Genomic DNA, 18,331 nt, shown 5'->3' on the forward strand with positions numbered 1-18,331 from the left:
TGAAAATTATAATACTCAATCTGCCCTGTCCATATTAACGAAAGCAAAGGACATCAAATATCTAAAAAACACAAATCCTATAAGATCCGAAGGGTGCAGATGCAAGGGATGCACTCTATAGCTTTGACTCCATTAATTCTCAGATATTCTGATATCACTACAATCTCATCAAAATTAATATTGCTTTCATCACTTTCACTTTTACATTTATGATTTATGTCCGGTATTCTCATCAGCTAGATATCACCTGCGTGCATGAAAGCCAAGTGTCACCTACATTGAAAACTCAAGAAAGTCCGTTCATGCACACTGCCACCTCATGATCTACCATCCCTAAAGCCATTATTTTACTTATATATTTCTAGTTCTGAGACCTCACGCACACATCTTAGGCTGTTTCTGCTCCCTCTTGGTAAGTGCATAGAGTCTCATCTTGTTTGATTTGTGCTTCCTATATGATTAGTGTAATTAACTTGCTTACTTGTTTTTGCAAGACAACGATAATGGCTGGAGTCAAGGCCAACAGTAATACGGATCGGATAAGTGAATTAAAAGCATTCGACGAAACAAAAGGTGGTGTGAAGGGACTGCTTGATTCAGGCATTACAAAACTCCCATCTATTTTTCACTCCAAGCAACTGAGCGTCGATGACCGGAAGGTGGCAAGTGACGATGTCCAATTGAGTATTCCGATCATTAACCTAAAAAACATCCATAATGACTCAGTTTTGCGAGCTGAAGTAATTGAGAAAGTTCGATATGCAAGTGAGAAATGGGGTTTCTTTGCGGTGATCAATCATGGAATTTCTGATGATGTTTTGGATAGGATGATCGACGGAATGCGTAGGTTCCATGAGCAGGACACTGAGCTGAAGAAAAAGTTGTATTCCCGTGAGAGTGGGAAGAAGGTTCTTTATTCCTCCAATTATGATTTGTACCATGCTCAAGAAGCTAATTGGAGGGATACGTTTTCCTGTTATATGGCTCCTAATCCACCAACGCCAGAAGAGATGCCTTCAGTGTGCAGGTATGTATTCAAATGTAGGGCAATTTAGACGCATAACACTAACAGTAATCTAATAGAAGTCCGTTATGCAATGGTATGTGGTCAGCGTTGGGTGGTTAAATAAAATTACTCTTAATTGATTCTCTAAGTTTGGGATTTACAAGGTACTGTAATTTTTGTTATAAATTTCTTATAAAATTAACATAAAATATTATTACAGAGAAATAGTGATAGAGTACTCGGAGAAAGTGACGAAATTGGCACATACTTTGTTTGAGTTGTTTTCTGAGGTTCTTGGGCTTAATCCAAACAAACTGAAAGACATGGGTTGCGCTGAGGGGCAACTTCTTCTTGGTCACTACTACCCAGCATGCCCTGAACCAAAATTAACTTTGGGCACTAGCAAGCACACTGATGGCACCTTCATCTCCGTACTTTTACAAGACCAAATTGGTGGCCTCCAAGTTTTATATGATAATCAATGGGTTAATGTTCCTCCAAAGAAAGGAGCTCTAGTTATCAACATCGGAGACCTTCTGCAGGCAAGAATTCATTGATTAATTATCCCTACTTATCATTGTATTATCTATCAAATTTAAAGTCCAAATGACAACCTTTATACTAAATTACTCGTAATAAGTACACCTAGGCGCAGCCAAGTGGGCTAAAGGGAATCGGTCCTCTGCACCAAAGTTTGAATCACCCTTCCCACAATTCAAATTAGATTCAATTAGAATAGTAATAACTTTATGCTGTTTTTTGTGCAGCTCATCACGAATGGCAGATTCGTTAGTGTCTATCACAGAGTTATAGCGCAGAAGGTGGGACCAAGAATTTCAGTGCCAATCTTTTTCAGGCCATATGTTCAGGGAGGAAAATCATATGCTTATGGACCAATCAAGGAGTTGTTATCAGACGGAAATCCACAAATCTACAAAGAAGTTGATTTCAATGATTATCTGAATCACTACCTCACGAAAGGGATAGATTTTGTCTCCCCCTTAGTGAAATTCAAGCTGTGAAGAAATTTATGCCCATTAAGTTCTCATATGTTAATGAATAAGCCTTTTAGTCATGTTGAACTTGAGTAGTCATAACAATAGCTACTCAATCGTCTGTATGCCGAAATAAAGCAGAGAACTCTTTTAATCTGTTATTTAAATTTGTGTTCAGCAAATATTCGAGCAATTGAATAATTAATCATGTGTTGTTCTGGTTTTGACAATGGGCTGCCCTATCAACCGAAATATATTGTGATTGTGAAATGTTGCTTATCTTTCATGTGAAAGAGCGTAGGGTTTCTTTTTTTTTTTTTTTCACTTTAAATCTTGAAAAAGATTGAAAATTAATAAAAATCTATTTTTAAATTATCTATTGTTGTGGCCTATATTTAAATAAGGGGTGCGGCATGGAGAAAAGAAAGTGGAGAATAGATTTGAGGAATTGTGTTAATTTTCCAGTCAAACTCACAAAACCTCACTATGGCAAATGTAGAAGCAGTTGATGAAGTCGTCTTGTCTAGTCGGCAGAAGTAGCAAATGCTAGTCTCAAAATAAACGGAAGAATGCATGGGTAGTAAAACTCACAAAACCTCACTATGGCAAAATCCAAGGTGGGACAAAAGCCCATAAAGGAGAAAAGTGAGAAATTGCACTAAGTTAAAACTATACGTCTTCGGGACGCAAGTAGGACGTACACAATGATATGACCAACCAAGATGGTGCCTCGTCAAAACTTAGTCAGGTAGCAAAAACCCATCGGGAAAAAAGCTCCTAGCTCCTAAGCGTAGGGAAAAAGAGTATATTAAGGTCAAGTGAGTATACTTCTGGATACTCCCCCTGAGTTTGACAGAACTTTGAAATAAAACTATAAGCATCGCAAATGAGAAAGTTACGCATACCAATTCCTCAAACAAGCTTCTGGAAGGTAGACTTTGGTAGTGACGTCGTGTAAAGGTTGGCAAGGTTATCTAGGGTTAGACTACTTGACTTTAATCTTCTGATGCTCGTGCTGATGTAGACACAATATGCTTGGCATTAACTTGTTGGATGTTTCATGATCTGGTCGATATATATGGCGTTGTCTTCATAGATCGTTGTTGGGTTTCAACGATGGATGAAAATCACAAGGAGTTTGAATATGCTCAACAAGAGTTCTCAACCATATCTCTCACGTGATGAGATACAATAAGTCTTGGAATGATTCAAAGGTTTCACAACTAAAGGACAATATCACGGACCTCCAAGATATTGTGGTGTTCCTTAATGGTAAAGACATAACCATTTGGGAACGTACCTTGTGCGGTCAGATAGATAGTTTGATTCAATGAATCCCACAAGTTAAACATCATTATGAAGATCAAGGGGGTGTGATATATTCTAAGATGCATAGGGATAGATAAGCCCAAATCCGTAGTAACGGAAAATCATCTTTAACACCAAATTTGGCGGTGGCGTGTAGGCACAGTGCTGCTTTATGCCAAAAGATTATCAGTACATAAGATGTCCGATTCTAGTGCATTGAGCTAAGTACAATAAACGCCAATTGTACTTAGATATGGTTGCCTTACATTCCAATATGGAACTTTATGTTCCATATCCTCCGTAAAGGTCTCATTTGCATTTAGCATACAGACGATCAAGGTATACTTGGACATAACACCTTCTGGGTCTAGTTTGAGTGGTGCACAGAATACCATCAGAACTAGCTCGAAACTTCAGGTTGAGATAATGTCAATTTTTCCAAGATCATACATCTTAAAGTTCGACTTTAGGAGCGAGTCAGTTTTCTCAACTCGAGCAATTTCGGATTTTGTACACGTAAGGGCATATATCCCTAACTGATCAAATATTCACTTAGACGAGTATACCACATCTACTCGGATAGTTTTGCATCCACAAAATAAAGGCCTCATCATAACAGAGACGGTGTTTTTGTGGTATATAACTATTTGAATCAGTACATGTAAGTCATTTGGAAACTCTATGTAGGTTTTGTATTAGAATCCTAGATATACTACAACTATGTTTGTAATGCTCCATTAATCACAAGGCGTATGAGAGAAGCTTTGCGCGATAAAGATTGAGACTGCGATTGAGCAGCATATTCATTTGTGCCATGTTCCTCCAAATTTGGGTAAGTGAATCCTCGAACTAAGTGATCTGCCACGCTTTTGGTGTAGAATAGATTGATTGGCTAACCTGCCACAGTAATGGCGTTGTTACTTTTAGGGACAAAGGTCCGTTGTACATTTAGGACATTCATCTTTGCAGGTACATTTGTAGCTAGTATATGTGATTTCATCAGTTTTGCAAGATCATAAGAAGTGTCTGGTTATACTCTAACGATCCAGATTGGGATCGAACCAAGACTTTCTTATCTCCCTCGAACGGCAGGAAGACAGTCTCATAAAAGTGACAATCCGTAAAACGAGCAATATAGTGATCGTTTGTCAAAGGTTATAAGTAAAGAATATTAGAAGGAGAATCATAATCGACATAGATTTTCATCCTTCCTTGAGGACCTTTTTTTTTTCTTTTGTACATTAGGACAGCGCAAATGGCACATAGACCACACAACCAAAGACGTGCATATGCGATATATCGGGTTCATATCTGGTAACCAACTAATATGTGCTTTATAAGGTTAGGTTGTGACAGGCCTCAGGTGGACCAATATGGTTGCTTGCAACATTGCATGGCCCCAAACAGAGATCAAGAACTTGGTACGTATAACCAATGATCACGCAATCATTTGAAGGCATTTAATGAATGCTTCTGCTGGGCCATTCTAGGTATGAACATGAGGTACTGGATGTTCAACTTAAAAACTCAACCGACACGCAATATCAATCGAAAGTTTTCGATGTAAATTCTCCAACTTATCCAATTAAATATATTTGATCAAATAATCAAGGTGGGGAGCTCTGAGCTGGTTAATCTGAGCCATCAATGTAGAGAAGGCAGCTTATGCACAACAACCACATGTGTGACCAACGTGTAGAAACATCAACCAATACCGTGAGGTATCTAAATGGTCCGCTGTGTGTTTGAATCAGTCCACAAATGTCCCCTTGAATCCTTTGTAGAAAAGATGAAGGGTAATAAGGAATGATATGCTTCTAGGTATGATGTCTTCACTTTTGGTAAAAGGATGCCCAAAATGGCACATCATGTATCATCTTAGATGTCCCAAATGTACATCCACAGCAAAAATTCTTTGGAATCGCTGGTTTCTGGCCGGCCACATAGTGGACTGAATAGGTGTAATTCACTCATTAGGCGTTCCATCTTGTCTAGAATATGCTTCTGGCTATAATCGTAGAAAGTGTAAAGGAATTTTACTCCATTTTCTACATTGGTTTCAATATGGTAATAATGCTCTCGAATATCCTTAAAGCTCAAAAAGGCATTCTTCCGAAATGAAGTCAGTATAAGACTTCCCTTCATGGTAAAATTAGTACCATTGGACAATATAAGGTAGTGCCATGGAAGGGTTGTCAAGGTATGATTAGGTATGAAATTAACATAAAACCAGACAGCTAACTTCCCCACAAAACATACCTAAGCATGAGTTAATTGTATTAACCACATGTGGTGATTTTTGTTAATTAATTCTTATTTGAGAATAATAGTGTCATCCAAACACCAATCTTAAATCCGAGAACAAAAGAAATTGTTCATAAAGTAAACCAAAATGTACTAGGAGGGTCGGCCAATATGGCCTTCCATGTCAAATTTTTCTTGCCAAATGTATTAGGTGGAGCAAAATTAGTCTCACATATTGACTACGGGAAATGGTACTCCTTAACAACATTGGTAGAGGCACAGACAAGTGCAAAACCAATGATCTATTTCAGCAAAATAGAATTAGATGTTGCAGGGTTGAGGTTTGGGAGTACTATCCTTTATTCTTAAAGTTTTTTAGGTCTTAGGTGCCAAGAATCATGCTTCGGGCATGATACTACCGCTTGGTAGGCCTGAATTCTACCATATGTTGTAAAACAAACTCGAAATTAGATTATGAGAGAGAGAGAGATAGACCAAGACTTGGGTTCAGTAAGCTTCAGCCGAAGCTGGAAAGGTTTGTTCGGTAGGCCTCTGACGAAACAGAGCAATATAGTTCGGTGCACCTCTGTCGAAGAGAGCATGTTGGTCGGTACACCTCTGCCAAAGTAAAGCATGCATGTCGGTGAATCCTTACTGAAGCAAGGCACCACCATTCGATAGACTCCAGCCGAAACTGGGTCTATACCAGTCAGTACCTCCTGGTCGAATTATTGGGGTACCTTTTTCTCACAAGTGTGGTAGTAATCAGATTCAAGAATTTGTTAAAACTTCCACTCTCTATACTACTACTTTAGGAGCAATTTAGATATAGAAAGACGAGAAAGATTTTCTTCTAGTCAAAATTCAATAGGATATAAACTTTAGAACTGTACCTATTCATGGACGTAAAAGTTTCATTCATGTTTTGCTTCGAGCAAGAATTCATCTTTGTGTAATTTGGAACTATCTATAGCGAGTCAAAGAGCCATGGAGTCCTCAGCAGTGAGGTACTTCCATTTGATATGCCTCAGGCATAAGTCTTCGAATGAAGATTATGGCGAAAGCTTATTCAGTTCTTCCAAACCATAACTGGCTACAATGATTTTGCAACTAGTTGTAGTCAAGTGAGGTGTCATGTCTTATATCAACATAAAGTAGTTTCTTGTTTGAAATTTCCAAATCAATGAAATCAAACTTGTTACGATTCGACAATATGCAGAATTGCGGAAACAAGAATGTGATTGGTGCTTTAGGAAATAAAATTTCCATAAACATCAAAGTGAGAACATTCAAGTTCTAGGACATGGATTGGTTTAAACGGATTTAAGCATGGAGAACTTTGGGTCTCAACATGAGTGTTGTGTGTTAAGAAACTTCAGGTTTCTATGGCACTTGTCCGAAACTTTGGGTTCGGAAGTATGAACTTCAGGTTCATAATACCTGCAAACAAACGCAATATATACAAGACAAAAAAATGCAACAGATACAGCCGTCAAGCCTTATGATAGTGATTTAATTAATTATTGGTCTTCATGCCAATGGGGAGAATTGAGATAAAAATATAAACCAAGTAGTGCCAAAAGAAAATTTAGGCAATTAAAATTGGTGGCCCAAAACGGACCAATATCCAAAGGTGGCTAAAATTGTCAAATAAAAAAATAAAAAAATAAAAAAATAAAAAAAGAAGATCTAAGCCCAAAATTGGATGTAGAAGCATGCCCAGATGGCAGAGGCCCAAAAAGGGTGCCAATCTTGTGGCCCAAAATCAATCAAACCCCCAAGGTGGCTAAAATTGTAAAAAAAAAAAAAAAAAAAAAAAAAAAAACATCCAAGCCTAAAATTGGGTTGGAAAAGCCAAGCCCGTGTACACAAATAAGGGCTACAGAAGCAAGCCCAGGTGGCAGAAGCCCAAAAAGGATGCCAATCTTATGCATCGCGTACACGGATGCACCAACACAAAGGCTGAGATCTAATGTGGTGCAATGCAGGGAATCCACAAAAGCTAAGTAGGCTAGGTTCCATTGCAGCATGGGACACGGGAACACCATAGCCCAATTGGGCTAGTGTAATGTGGGCTGAGCGCGAGGGGTATCGGGCCTCGAGTGTAGGCCCTACTGCAGGGCGAGGTGATCTAGGGCCACAAGGGTCATGGGTTTGATCCAATAAAGAATCTTAGCTGTGTTGGGTAGGTTCATCGGGGAAGAAAACCGGAGTTGTAGGTTCTGGTGACGGTGTCTTGGTCAAAAATCCTCGGGGGTGAGTCCATGAGTTAATGGTTCATCGAATAACCATCATAGGTTGGTAGAGGGGCATCCTCGACGGCAACGAATGATGGACACTGCGGAGTCAAAATGAAATTTCTAAAAAAAAAATCCAGTGAAATCTTGGCTATATCCATCATCAACGATGACTGTAGGTCATCGAAGTTGGTCTAGGCTACACCAAATAGGTAGTCATGGCGGTGGTTCATTGGTCTAAGCTCAAAGGGACAAGGATGACGCCGTGGGTGTCGCGTTTTGGGTTCAACGGAGGGCTATAGGGCCTCTTGGCTCACGGCTCACGACTCGCGGCTCGGCATAAGGGAACTCAGCAGCTCGATGGATTTCCACCAAAAGCGTTGCATATTTTCTTTATTATTTTTTTTAATTTACATATATATATAATTTAATTCATGCATATTCAATATAATTCATAGCAATATCAATTCACCTAATTCAATAGAATTTTGATTATAATGCAAACACAGTTTATGTAGAATCTAAAATTAGAAAAATGTAAAGTTTGGTCATGAATGTTCATACTATCAAGGCTGCAAAAATATCGAGATAAAAACCATTGTTTTGGAAGAACCCGATTGCATAATGATATTGATGAATTGGTTTGATGCAAAAAATTATTTCTTCAATTTCAGCTTTCCATCTCCAAAGCTTGTATCACATTCAACACAAAAAATTTAAAATTGAATCAATGAAAGTATATGAATTCAATAAAATCAAAATTTAATCAATTAAAAATAACTGAAACTTAATACTCTCCTGATTGAAGAATAACCACGTCATATTCCTTAGTGTAGCGGAGGAACATGCTGATAATGTGTTGTGGCCTATATTTAACTGAGGGGTGCAGCATGGAGAGAAAAAGAATGGAGAATAGGCTTGAGGAATTATGTGTTAATTCCCCAGTCCTTGTGCCTTTATTTATAGTAATAAGGAGGAGAGAAACTTGTTCTCCAAGTAATACAAAGTCTATTAGGAAAGATCTTCTAGATCCCAAAGGTTCCAAATCTATCTCTACTTAGGATTTACACAATCACAATATGTATTAGAACATATGTCACAACACACATTGATTATAGCCTTTTGATGTGTTATTAATTCAAATTAATTAATGAGTATTTTATTCAATGTCTCTGTGAACAGGAAAAATTCCTGAAGCAAGAAACAAGAATACGTGTACAAAAATAATATTTTTGTGTTTAATGATTTTGGGGTTACGATCTCTCTCAAATTTGGTCCTCTGATTCTATCTTCGTAGGGTGTAGGTTTGTGGATGAGTTGTTGATCCAAAGGGCCGTCGGGGCTTGATCTAAGGATGAACAGTTGATGAACGGATCTTCAAGGGGCGTTGGGCTTGATCTTGAAGAATGGGTGTATGGGTTTGTTGAGGTTGTTGATCCAAAGGGCCGTTGGGGCTTAATCTTAGGATGAATAGTTGATGAATGGATCTTCAAGGGGCGTTGGGCTTGATCTTGAAGAATGGGTGTATGGATTTCTTCAAGGGCTTTTGGGCTTGATCTTGAAGGTTGATGGATGAGCAGATCTTCAAGGGCTTTTGGGCTTAGTCTTGAAGAACGATTGGATGTGTGGATTTGTTGAGGTTGTTGATCCAAAGGGCCGTTGGGGCTTGATCTTAGGATGAACGGATGATGAATGATGAACACTTTCTTCAAGGGGCCTTCGGGGCTTGATCTTGAGTTGGTGGGAGTTCTTCAAGGGCCGTTGGGGCTTGATCTTGAAGGAGGATTTGACGAAGAACGAAGAGTGCTTTCTTGATCCTTCGGGATTTTCTTGAGAGCTTTAAAACTTTAAGGCTTCAAGGTTTTGGTCCCCCCGTGTGGGGAGTATTCTCTTCTATTTTGGGAGTAGAGAAATGTATTTGTAAATTGGTTTCCCTTCTTCCCCTTGATGGAGAAGCCTATTTATAGGTTTTGAGAGTGAATCACCACCATTCATTTTTTTTTGGTGAAGTGAGTGGAGGTTGTAGGTGAAGTAAGTGGAGGTTGTAGGTGAAGTGAGTGGAGGTTGTAGGTGAAGTAAGTGGAGGTTGTAGGTGAAGTAAGTGTGTGAGGTTGGTGAAGTAAATAAATGTTGTAATTTTAATACATTGGTTAACATTTATTTTACTGAAATTTCGATGTCTACAAATGCCCCCACTTCAAGGCGCGTCGTAGACATGTGCTTGTCACGTGTAGAAGATGCGTTTTGAAGTCCCTTAATGTAGATGTCAACCCAAGGGCCGTCAAGGCTTGATCTTGAATTGGGCTGGAAATTTCTTCAAGGGCCATCGAGGCTTGATCTTGAGTTCGACTGGAAGATGTTCTGGTTTCCTCCAATCGTTGATTTTCCACAGGCTTAATCTTGAACTGGGCTGGAGGATTCTTTTGGTCTCCCCCGAAGGTCTGAACTTACTCCTTTTATCTGGAGTTGAATTTGATTCAAGGGTGGTGAACACTTGATTTTGAATCGGACTTGTGATTTCTTCAAGGGCCATCGAGGCTTGATCTTGAGTTCGACTGGAAGATTTTCTGGTTTCCTCCAATCGTTGATTTTCCACAGGCTTAATCTTGAACTGTGCTGGAGGATTCTTTTGGTCTCCCCCGAAGGTCTGAACTTAACTCCTTTTATATGGAGTTGAATTTGATTCAAGGGTGGTGAACACTTGATTTTGAATCGGACTTGTGATTTCTTCAAGGACCATCGAGGCTTGATCTTGAGTTTGACTGGAAGATTTTCTGGTTTCCTCCAATCGTTGATTTTCCACAGGCTTAATCTTGAACTGGGCTGGAGGATTCTTTTGGTCTCCCCCGAAGGTCTGAACTTAACTCCTTTTATCTGGAGTTGAATTTGATTCAAGGGTGGTGAACACTTGATTTTGAATCGGACTTGTGATTTCTTCAAGGGCCATCGAGGCTTGATCTTGAGTGAAAATAGGACCATGAGCGGTTTCAGGATTCAGACACATGGCAGTCAAGCATGAGGTGGAGGTGATGACCTGTTTCTTTGTTTAATCTTTCCAATTCATATTTGGAGAGGGTTAGAGGATGACTCAGCATATGCAGTTGTTGCGTTTGCTGACGATCCACAAGATTGATGTTTCATTGTCACTCGTCTTAGCTGTTCTCCAAGCAGATGTGGTCCCTTCTCTGGAAGTGTATCAACCGTTGAAGATGACTACTCGAGAGCAACATTAGGTAAGCAACCAGGGAATAGATTCCAGGGAGTCGGTTCCAGATCGGAAGACTGACTCCAAGTGCTGGCTGATTGCTCTCTTTCTCTTTGCCCTGCGAGTAAGAACAAGGACAAAGGGAAGGACATGGAGAAAGCATGATATGAGATACTTTTGCTTTTTGAAGAAGTGTTGACAATTTAACGGCGTCGCGCGGCGAGGCTTTGCTCTTTGGTGATGGCGCCAGCGGAGGGTTGTTGAGGCTTCTCAAGCTCTTTGATTAGAATAATGATGTCGAGCTTGGATTTGACTTAAACTCTTTTGTCTGGATAGTGCTGCAGGGGAAGGCGTCGTGCTCCAGCAGTTTGTTCCAGCTCCTTGTACCACATTCTTCTCTGCTTGTTTCTTTTACATAGCCGAGGTGGTGCGCAACCCTTTGCCTTTAAATGGTCTTTCAAGGCATCACTTCTCAGCAATTCATCTATGCTTGGCAGCTTCAGTGTAAAGAGCCGACACTTCGTCGCCTGTCCTGAAGTCTGCGCTGAGGGAATTCATGACTCACCAACAATTGAAGACGAGCGCTTGAGAGCAACGCTAGGTAAGCAACCAGGCAAAGGTTCTGGGCAATCAGTTCCAGATCGGAAGTTTGATTTCGGGTTCCGACTGATTGCTTTCTTTCTCCTTGTCTTGGAGGCAAGAACAATGGCAAAGGAAAAGACAGGGAAAAAGCATGATATGAGATACCTTTGCTTTCGCCCTTAATGATATGAGATACTTTTGCTTTTGAAGAAGCAGCGAATGAATCAGCATATATATTTGTTGTGCTTGTCTCCACATGATTCGATCTACCGTTTCCTCCTGCTTCATCTGTACTCCAGACATCTGGTATCTTTTTTGGGGGTAAATCAATAGTTGAAGATGAGTACTTGAGAGCAAGGCTGGATAAGCAATCAGGGAAGGGATTCCAGGCAGTCGGCTCCAAACGGGAAGCTTGATTCCAAGTGTCGACTGATCTCTCTCTCTCTCTTTGTCTTTCAGGGAAGACAAGAACAAAGGAAAGGATGAGGGAAAGACATGCTATGAGATACTCTTGCTTTCGACCCTAATGATATGGGATACGTTTGCTCTCGAATACTTGGTTGAATAGGTGTTTTCAAGGGAAGAAGAAAACTGAGCATGTTGAGAGGTTTGGTTGCAGCTACATTCTCGGCCGAGAAGAAGAGTCATGCGTTTTTGGATGTATGCCTTGCCATGAATGTTGACATATATAGAAATTTTAATGGCAAGTAGTAGTGCGGATGCGGCTTTGTCACCCACGCTTGTCGGCAACAGTGTGGTAGTTAGGATAATGACCTCCACGCGTTTTCAACTTTGTCAGAGATCTTTGACAAAGTTGCACGTGTTATCTGAAAAGCCGAGATTGTGTCTGAAGAGCGTTGCCGAACTTTACGCAGGAAAATCCGGCTTTTAAGATTTGAAGAGTGGTGTCTCTTCAATTTTTTTGAATCGGTGGTTGTGTCGCCTCTCCTTTTATAGAGGTATCGATCACCTCCAACATGCACACTTTGAAGATTGCCCATTCGTGAAAATCGTCTCCAGTGTATTTTGGCCCTTTGAGATTTTACTCCATCCAACCCATCTCTTTTAACACCTTTGAAAATGGCTAACCCATCTAACATTTGCTTAGATTTGAGTCTCAGCAGTGATACGGGTGAGCCGCGTCAGGGTAATGTATGGTGCCCGTCTTTCTTATCTTCTAGTGGCCCTCTTACAGGTGAAGACTCCGTGATGAAGGATGCAACAACAGCTACAATAGTAGCTAGGAACCTCCTCACTCTTAGAGATAGTAGGCTGCTTTCAGGACGGTCCGATGAGTTGGCCTTTCAAGAGTCCCTAGCTCTAAGTGTTCAGTGTGCGGGCTCCGTGTCCAACATGGGCCAACGCCTACTTGCTCGATCCCGTCAAGTTGAATCATTGATGGCGGAGGTGGAAAATCTTAAACAAGAGATCAAACAGCTTAAGTACGAGAATAGAGGTTTGCACGTGCTTGCAAATAATTATTCGACGAGCATGAAGAGGAAGCTTGATCAACTGCAAGAATCTGAAGGTCGAATTCAAAGTGACCGTCAAAGGCTTGCGGCTTTCTTCCAGAGTCACCTTTTTCCTGCGTCATCTAGCGTTCCACCAAGTATTGAGGCCTCAAATGATCTATCTTCGATGTCTCCCGCTCCTGGAGTTTTGCCAAGTAGTGGGGCTTCACGTGAACAACCTTTGTGAAAGCTCCATCTTTTTTTTTTTTTTTTTTTTTTTTTTTTTGTACACACTTATAATTTCTCGGAGATCAATGGACATGCTTTATTTTATTCAGTGTATTGTGCTAAATATAGATAAAACACATATATCACCAAGATGTGTTATTTCCTTTCTTTTTTTTCTTTTTTTTTTTTTATTTTTTTTTATTTTGATAATGATTTTGCCCTACACAGTTTATGCTTTTGCGGGCCAGGAGCGTTTGGTTGTCACCTTTTAGGCTCGTGCGAACGAGGAGCTTTGGTTGTTGTTGTGGATTTGTCAAGCGATCTGGGAGAGGCGTTCCTCGCAATCTTCATAGGAATGAGCCTTGACCGAGTAATTGAAGAAGTCTTCTGGGAAGAGGTCGCACATTGTGATGGGGATGGACGATCTTTGATGCCATTTGCGTTTTTCGATGATTTGAGGATAGAGATGAGAGGTAGAGAAGTCCCACTGGGCGTGCCAAATTTGTGAACACGAAAAATTCCTGAAGCAAGAAACAAGAATACATGTACAAAAAAAATATTTTTGTGTTTAATGATTTTGGGGTTACGATCTCTCTCAAATTTGGTCCTCTGATTCTATCTTCGTAGGGTGTAGGTGTGTGGATGAGTTGTTGATCCAAAGGGCCGTCGGGGCTTGATCTAAGGATGAACAGTTGATGAACGGATCTTCAAGGGGCGTTGGGCTTGATCTTGAAGAATGGGTGTATGGGTTTGTTGATGTTGTTGATCCAAAGGGCCGTTGGGGCTTGATCTTAGGATGAACAGTTGATGAATGGATCTTCAAGGGGCGTTGGGCTTGATCTTGAAGAATGGGTGTATGGATTTCTTCAAGGGTTTTTGGGCTTGATCTTGAAGGTTGATGGATGAGCAGATCTTCAAGGGCTTTTGGGCTTAGTCTTGAAGAACGATTGGATGTGTGGATTTGTTGAGGTTGTTGATCCAAAGGGTCGTTGGGGCTTGATCTTAAGATGAACGGATGATGAATGATGAACACTTTCTTCAAGGGGCCGTCGGGGCTTGATCTTGAGTTGGTGGGAGTTCTTCAAGGGCCGTTGGGGCTTGATCTTGAAGGAGGATTTGACGAAGAACGAAGAGTGCTTTCTTGATCCTTCGGGATTTTCTTGAGAGCTTTAGAACTTTAAGGCTTCAAGGTTTTGGTCCCCCCGTTTGGGGAGTATTCTCTTCTATTTTGGGAGTAGAGAAATGTATTTGTGAATTGGTTTCCCTTCTTCCTCTTGATGGAGAAGCCTATTTATAGGTTTTGAGAGTGAATCACCACCATTCATTTTTTTGGTGAAGTGAGTGGAGGTTGTAGGTGAAGTAAGTGGAGGTTGTAGGTGAAGTAAGTGTGTGAGGTTGGTGAAGTAAATAAATGTTGTAATTTTAATACATTGGTTAACATTTATTTTACTGAAATTTAAATGTCTACAGTCTCCTGTTAAATATTTTGAATTTATTAATGCACACATTTTAATTTATTTTTTGACCAAAAAAAGTTTTTTAAATTTATTAATTTTATTTAACATTCTTCAAACTTGAAATACTCAATCAACGTACCTAAGGCCATCTCCAACCGAAGGGTCCAAAGGGCCAGAGGGCCGAAAATATCCCGAAAACCGTCTCCAACCGAGGGCTAGGGCAGAGGGCTGTGGAATCTAAGAGGGCCCCATGGAATCAGAGAGGGCTGGAGGGCTGGCTAGAAAAATCATCTTTCCTGCTGCAACTGATAGGAATGCTTAAGAAAAAAATTCGAATGCAACGGCTTGTTTTTTTTTTTTTTTTTTTTTTTTTTTACAGTTTTATTATTATTTTTTATTTACAAAACTTTTCCTATAACTTCTAGTTTTCATATTTTTTTAAATATCATTTTTTCCTATAACTTTTATTTTACAAAATTTGTTTCATATTTTTTTTTTAAATCCATTTTTTCCTATAACTTCATATTTTTTATACTCCTACAATGGCGGATGATGAAGATGATGTTGATTATGGATATTAAATTTAAGTTGTTGTAGTTTTTAAATTTAAGTTAATGTTGTTTTCGAATTTAATTTGTAGTTTTTAAATTTAATTTTTTGTTTTTAAATTTTAGTTGTAGTTTTTAAATATAAGTTGTAGCTTTTAAATTTAAGTTGTTGTTTTTAAATTTAAGTTGTTGTACTTTTTAAATTTAAATAATAAATTATGTTTGGCTCTATGGCCCTCAGTTGGAGACGGTTTTTTGTGACAGGGGTAAAACGAGCCCTCTGGCCCTTTGACCCTCGGTTGGAGACGGATGCAAATATGGCCATATACTGTTCATTAAAATATTAATATTTTGGAGGGCCAGAGGGATAAAACGAGCCCTCTGGCCAGCCCTCGGTTGGAGATGGCCTAAATGTTAAGACCGAAATGTATGTATCAAAATGTATGCACTAAAATGTATTATATTGAATTAATGTAACTAAATGTATATACCGAAATGGATATACAAAAATATATTAAATGAATTAATGTACCTAAATGAAAACGAAAAAGTATATCGATATATATATTCTATAACATAAATTAGTTTATCTAAATTATCCCATACAATATATTATGATGAATGAAATGAAAATTATAATTATAATGAAATATAATTAATACATTAAAATTAGGAAGAAAAAGAGAAATAATTAAAACAGCAAATATAATTAATAAATGAGGTGATTCATATATCAAGGGACTAAAGTTAGATTTTGATCTTACTCATAGTTTTAGTCTAAAAGGCATCACTGCTAAGAATTAGAATGAAGTTTCCTATAAAGCATATGTTGATTTTGGTATTGGGACTGGTGGTTTTTTTGGGCAAAACGATAGCAATTTCATTATAATTATGATATAAATATTAAAGAAAACATTCTGACTAGCATCCAAGAGGTTTTCAATCCAACAACAAAAAAAAAAAAAAAAAAAAAAAACTCAACAAAACATAGAAGGTCAATTTGACGAAACTAGTTGTCACCGTACTAGTTAATTTGAGGGCAAGACAACTATGAGAATAATTAAAGGAGCTCATCCAAGTCTTGAAAGTTCAAACTAAAAAGACTGCGATGGCATTCCAAAGTCAAAAATCTTCATTCCCGATAAAAAATTGAAACACTTCGTGAATTGGCATATGAGAAATTCTACGCAAAGTGTGGTTTAAAACTTACGGGTCTGGTTGTTATTTTTAGTTTAAGGGCCAGATGTTTTGAAGACATTATGACTAAGAACAATAAATTTTCAATTAAAAGATGAGTTGTTTTATTGACACCCCATATCTTCTCAACTTGAACATTTCTCTTTTCATAATATCAAATCCAAAGGAACATAATTAAAAGATTCACAAAACCACAAAATATGAAGGTATGTTGTTATCTTTGGACATAAACCACAAACTCTGAAGATATGTTGTTATCTGTTGTTGGAGTTTGTAGGGTTGAAAACAAATTTTTTACAAACTCTATCTTCTTTCAATCTCTAGAATCTCTCTAGAAAACAAGAATTCTTCCTTCAATTTAGATTCAAATCGATTGAGAAATTAGGGCTGGGTTTTGGGTGTCTGCGATGGAGTTTCTAGTCGGGCCTTCAAGAATAAGAAATGGTTGGTTCTGGTGATGATGGTAGCCCTCATTTGGTGCAGGTGGTGGCGGGAAGAGGTCTTTTCAGCAAAGGTGGGGTGGCTGACGGAAATGGAGGTACTGCGTTTTGGATTCTAGGTTGTGAGTTCTGGTTCTGGGTTTTGGGTTCTGAATTTATTCGTTAACTTTCATGGTTTAGGGAGTGTGCGGAAGTCTGAGAAGGTGCTAGGTGAGAGTGAGAGGGAGAGAATGTAGTGGCAGCTATGGGCAGATCTAGGTTCTTGCAAGAAGCAAGAGAGACGGTGGAGAGGGTGTGCATTTTATAATTAAAAATTATTTTATTTGTTTTTATCCACATGGCACAAATTTGAAAGGGTCCCCTATGGCCATGTAAGCAGATAACGGAATGATTGACAGAAATTGTAACAGTTGTATGAAATTAATTTGAAATAGTAATAAACGTATGAAATTGAAATGTTTTAAAGATGTTGTAAGAAGTTGTAATTAACTCTAAACTTGAGAGGGTAAAATGTAATTTACCATTCTTTTAGACATACGAAACTATTTCGAGGCCCATTTTTGACATATAACCATCATAATAATTAATTAAAGAATTTAATTAATGGGTAAATTACACTTTGTCCCCTCAAATTTTGGTGCAATTGCAACCTCATACATTATCTTTAAAACATTTCAATTTCATATACTAATTTGAATTTTATTGTAATTTCATACATCCGTTAATCAAACCATTAGTTTGACTGTTAAGTAATGATGTGGAGCTTGTAAGACCCACATTTTTGCTAACGTGAATTTCACTAACATGCCACATAAGAAAGAAAATAATTTAAAATAAAACAAAAGTTTTATGTTAATATTTTTAAACATTTATAATGGGCCCCAGCACTACTTCTAGTCACCTTAAACCTCCTCTTTCCCCTCACTTGCAACCCAAGCCCCAAAACCCCCCAAACCACCCCACCCCAAAACAACCAGCAGATAGGATATCAAACAACCCACCCCCCCAACAAAAAAACAAAAAAAAAAAAAACCCATATTTGTTTTCAACACAAAATCAACCAAAAATAATATATATATATATATATATATATATATATATATATATATATATATATATATATATGATATGAGATAGATTACCCAGAAGAAAAAAAAGGCAAGATGGAACCTGTTGCCCCTCCCTTACACACCATTGCTGCCTTCCCACCTAATCTCGGTGACCTCATTCATCTCTTTCTTTTCATCCTCCTCTCACTCTATCCTCAAATTGGCCTCGATCAGAACCATGAGATGTAGCCAGCAACGAAATCGAAGGGGATTTTGGTATTTGACTGGTCGCCTACAACGAAATCAAGGGTGCAGAGAAATCTGGGTTTTAGGGATTTCGACTTTAGGTTCAGTGCTGATGAAAATCGTGAGTTCGAGCTCACC

General features: G+C 38.7%; 1 protein-coding gene across 2 annotated transcripts; it reads left to right on the forward strand.

The window, feature by feature from the left end:
* The first annotated feature begins 327 nt into the window (after positions 1–327).
* On the forward strand, positions 328–2,228 carry LOC137733038 (1-aminocyclopropane-1-carboxylate oxidase homolog 1-like). Of its 2 annotated transcripts, XM_088688000.1 has the most exons (4): positions 388–412; positions 495–1,027; positions 1,227–1,548; positions 1,774–2,228. In XM_088688000.1, exons 2-4 carry the CDS (start codon positions 504–506, stop codon positions 2,026–2,028), a joined length of 1,101 nt encoding a protein of 366 aa, XP_088544126.1. In that variant the 5' UTR covers positions 388–412; positions 495–503; the 3' UTR covers positions 2,029–2,228. The 2 variants fall into 2 exon arrangements, with proteins under 2 accessions (XP_068328367.2, XP_088544126.1); XM_068472266.2 differs by having other exon boundaries at positions 328–1,027.
* The last annotated feature ends 16,103 nt before the right edge of the window (positions 2,229–18,331 follow it).

The sequence above is a fragment of the Pyrus communis genome, chromosome 16 (assembly GCF_041283825.1).
Source record: "Pyrus communis isolate YQ-2024b chromosome 16, ASM4128382v1, whole genome shotgun sequence".
In the NCBI taxonomy this organism is placed as follows: Eukaryota; Viridiplantae; Streptophyta; class Magnoliopsida; order Rosales; family Rosaceae; genus Pyrus; species Pyrus communis.

Coding starts and splice junctions, on each gene's coding strand:
- LOC137733038 (XM_068472266.2), top strand. CDS start 456: ATGATTAGTGTAATTAACTTGCTTACTTGTTTTTGCAAGACAACGATA. Junction 1,028..1,226: donor GAGATGCCTTCAGTGTGCAG/GTATGTATTCAA, acceptor ATATTATTACAG/AGAAATAGTGATAGAGTACT. Junction 1,549..1,773: donor ACATCGGAGACCTTCTGCAG/GCAAGAATTCAT, acceptor TTTTTTGTGCAG/CTCATCACGAATGGCAGATT.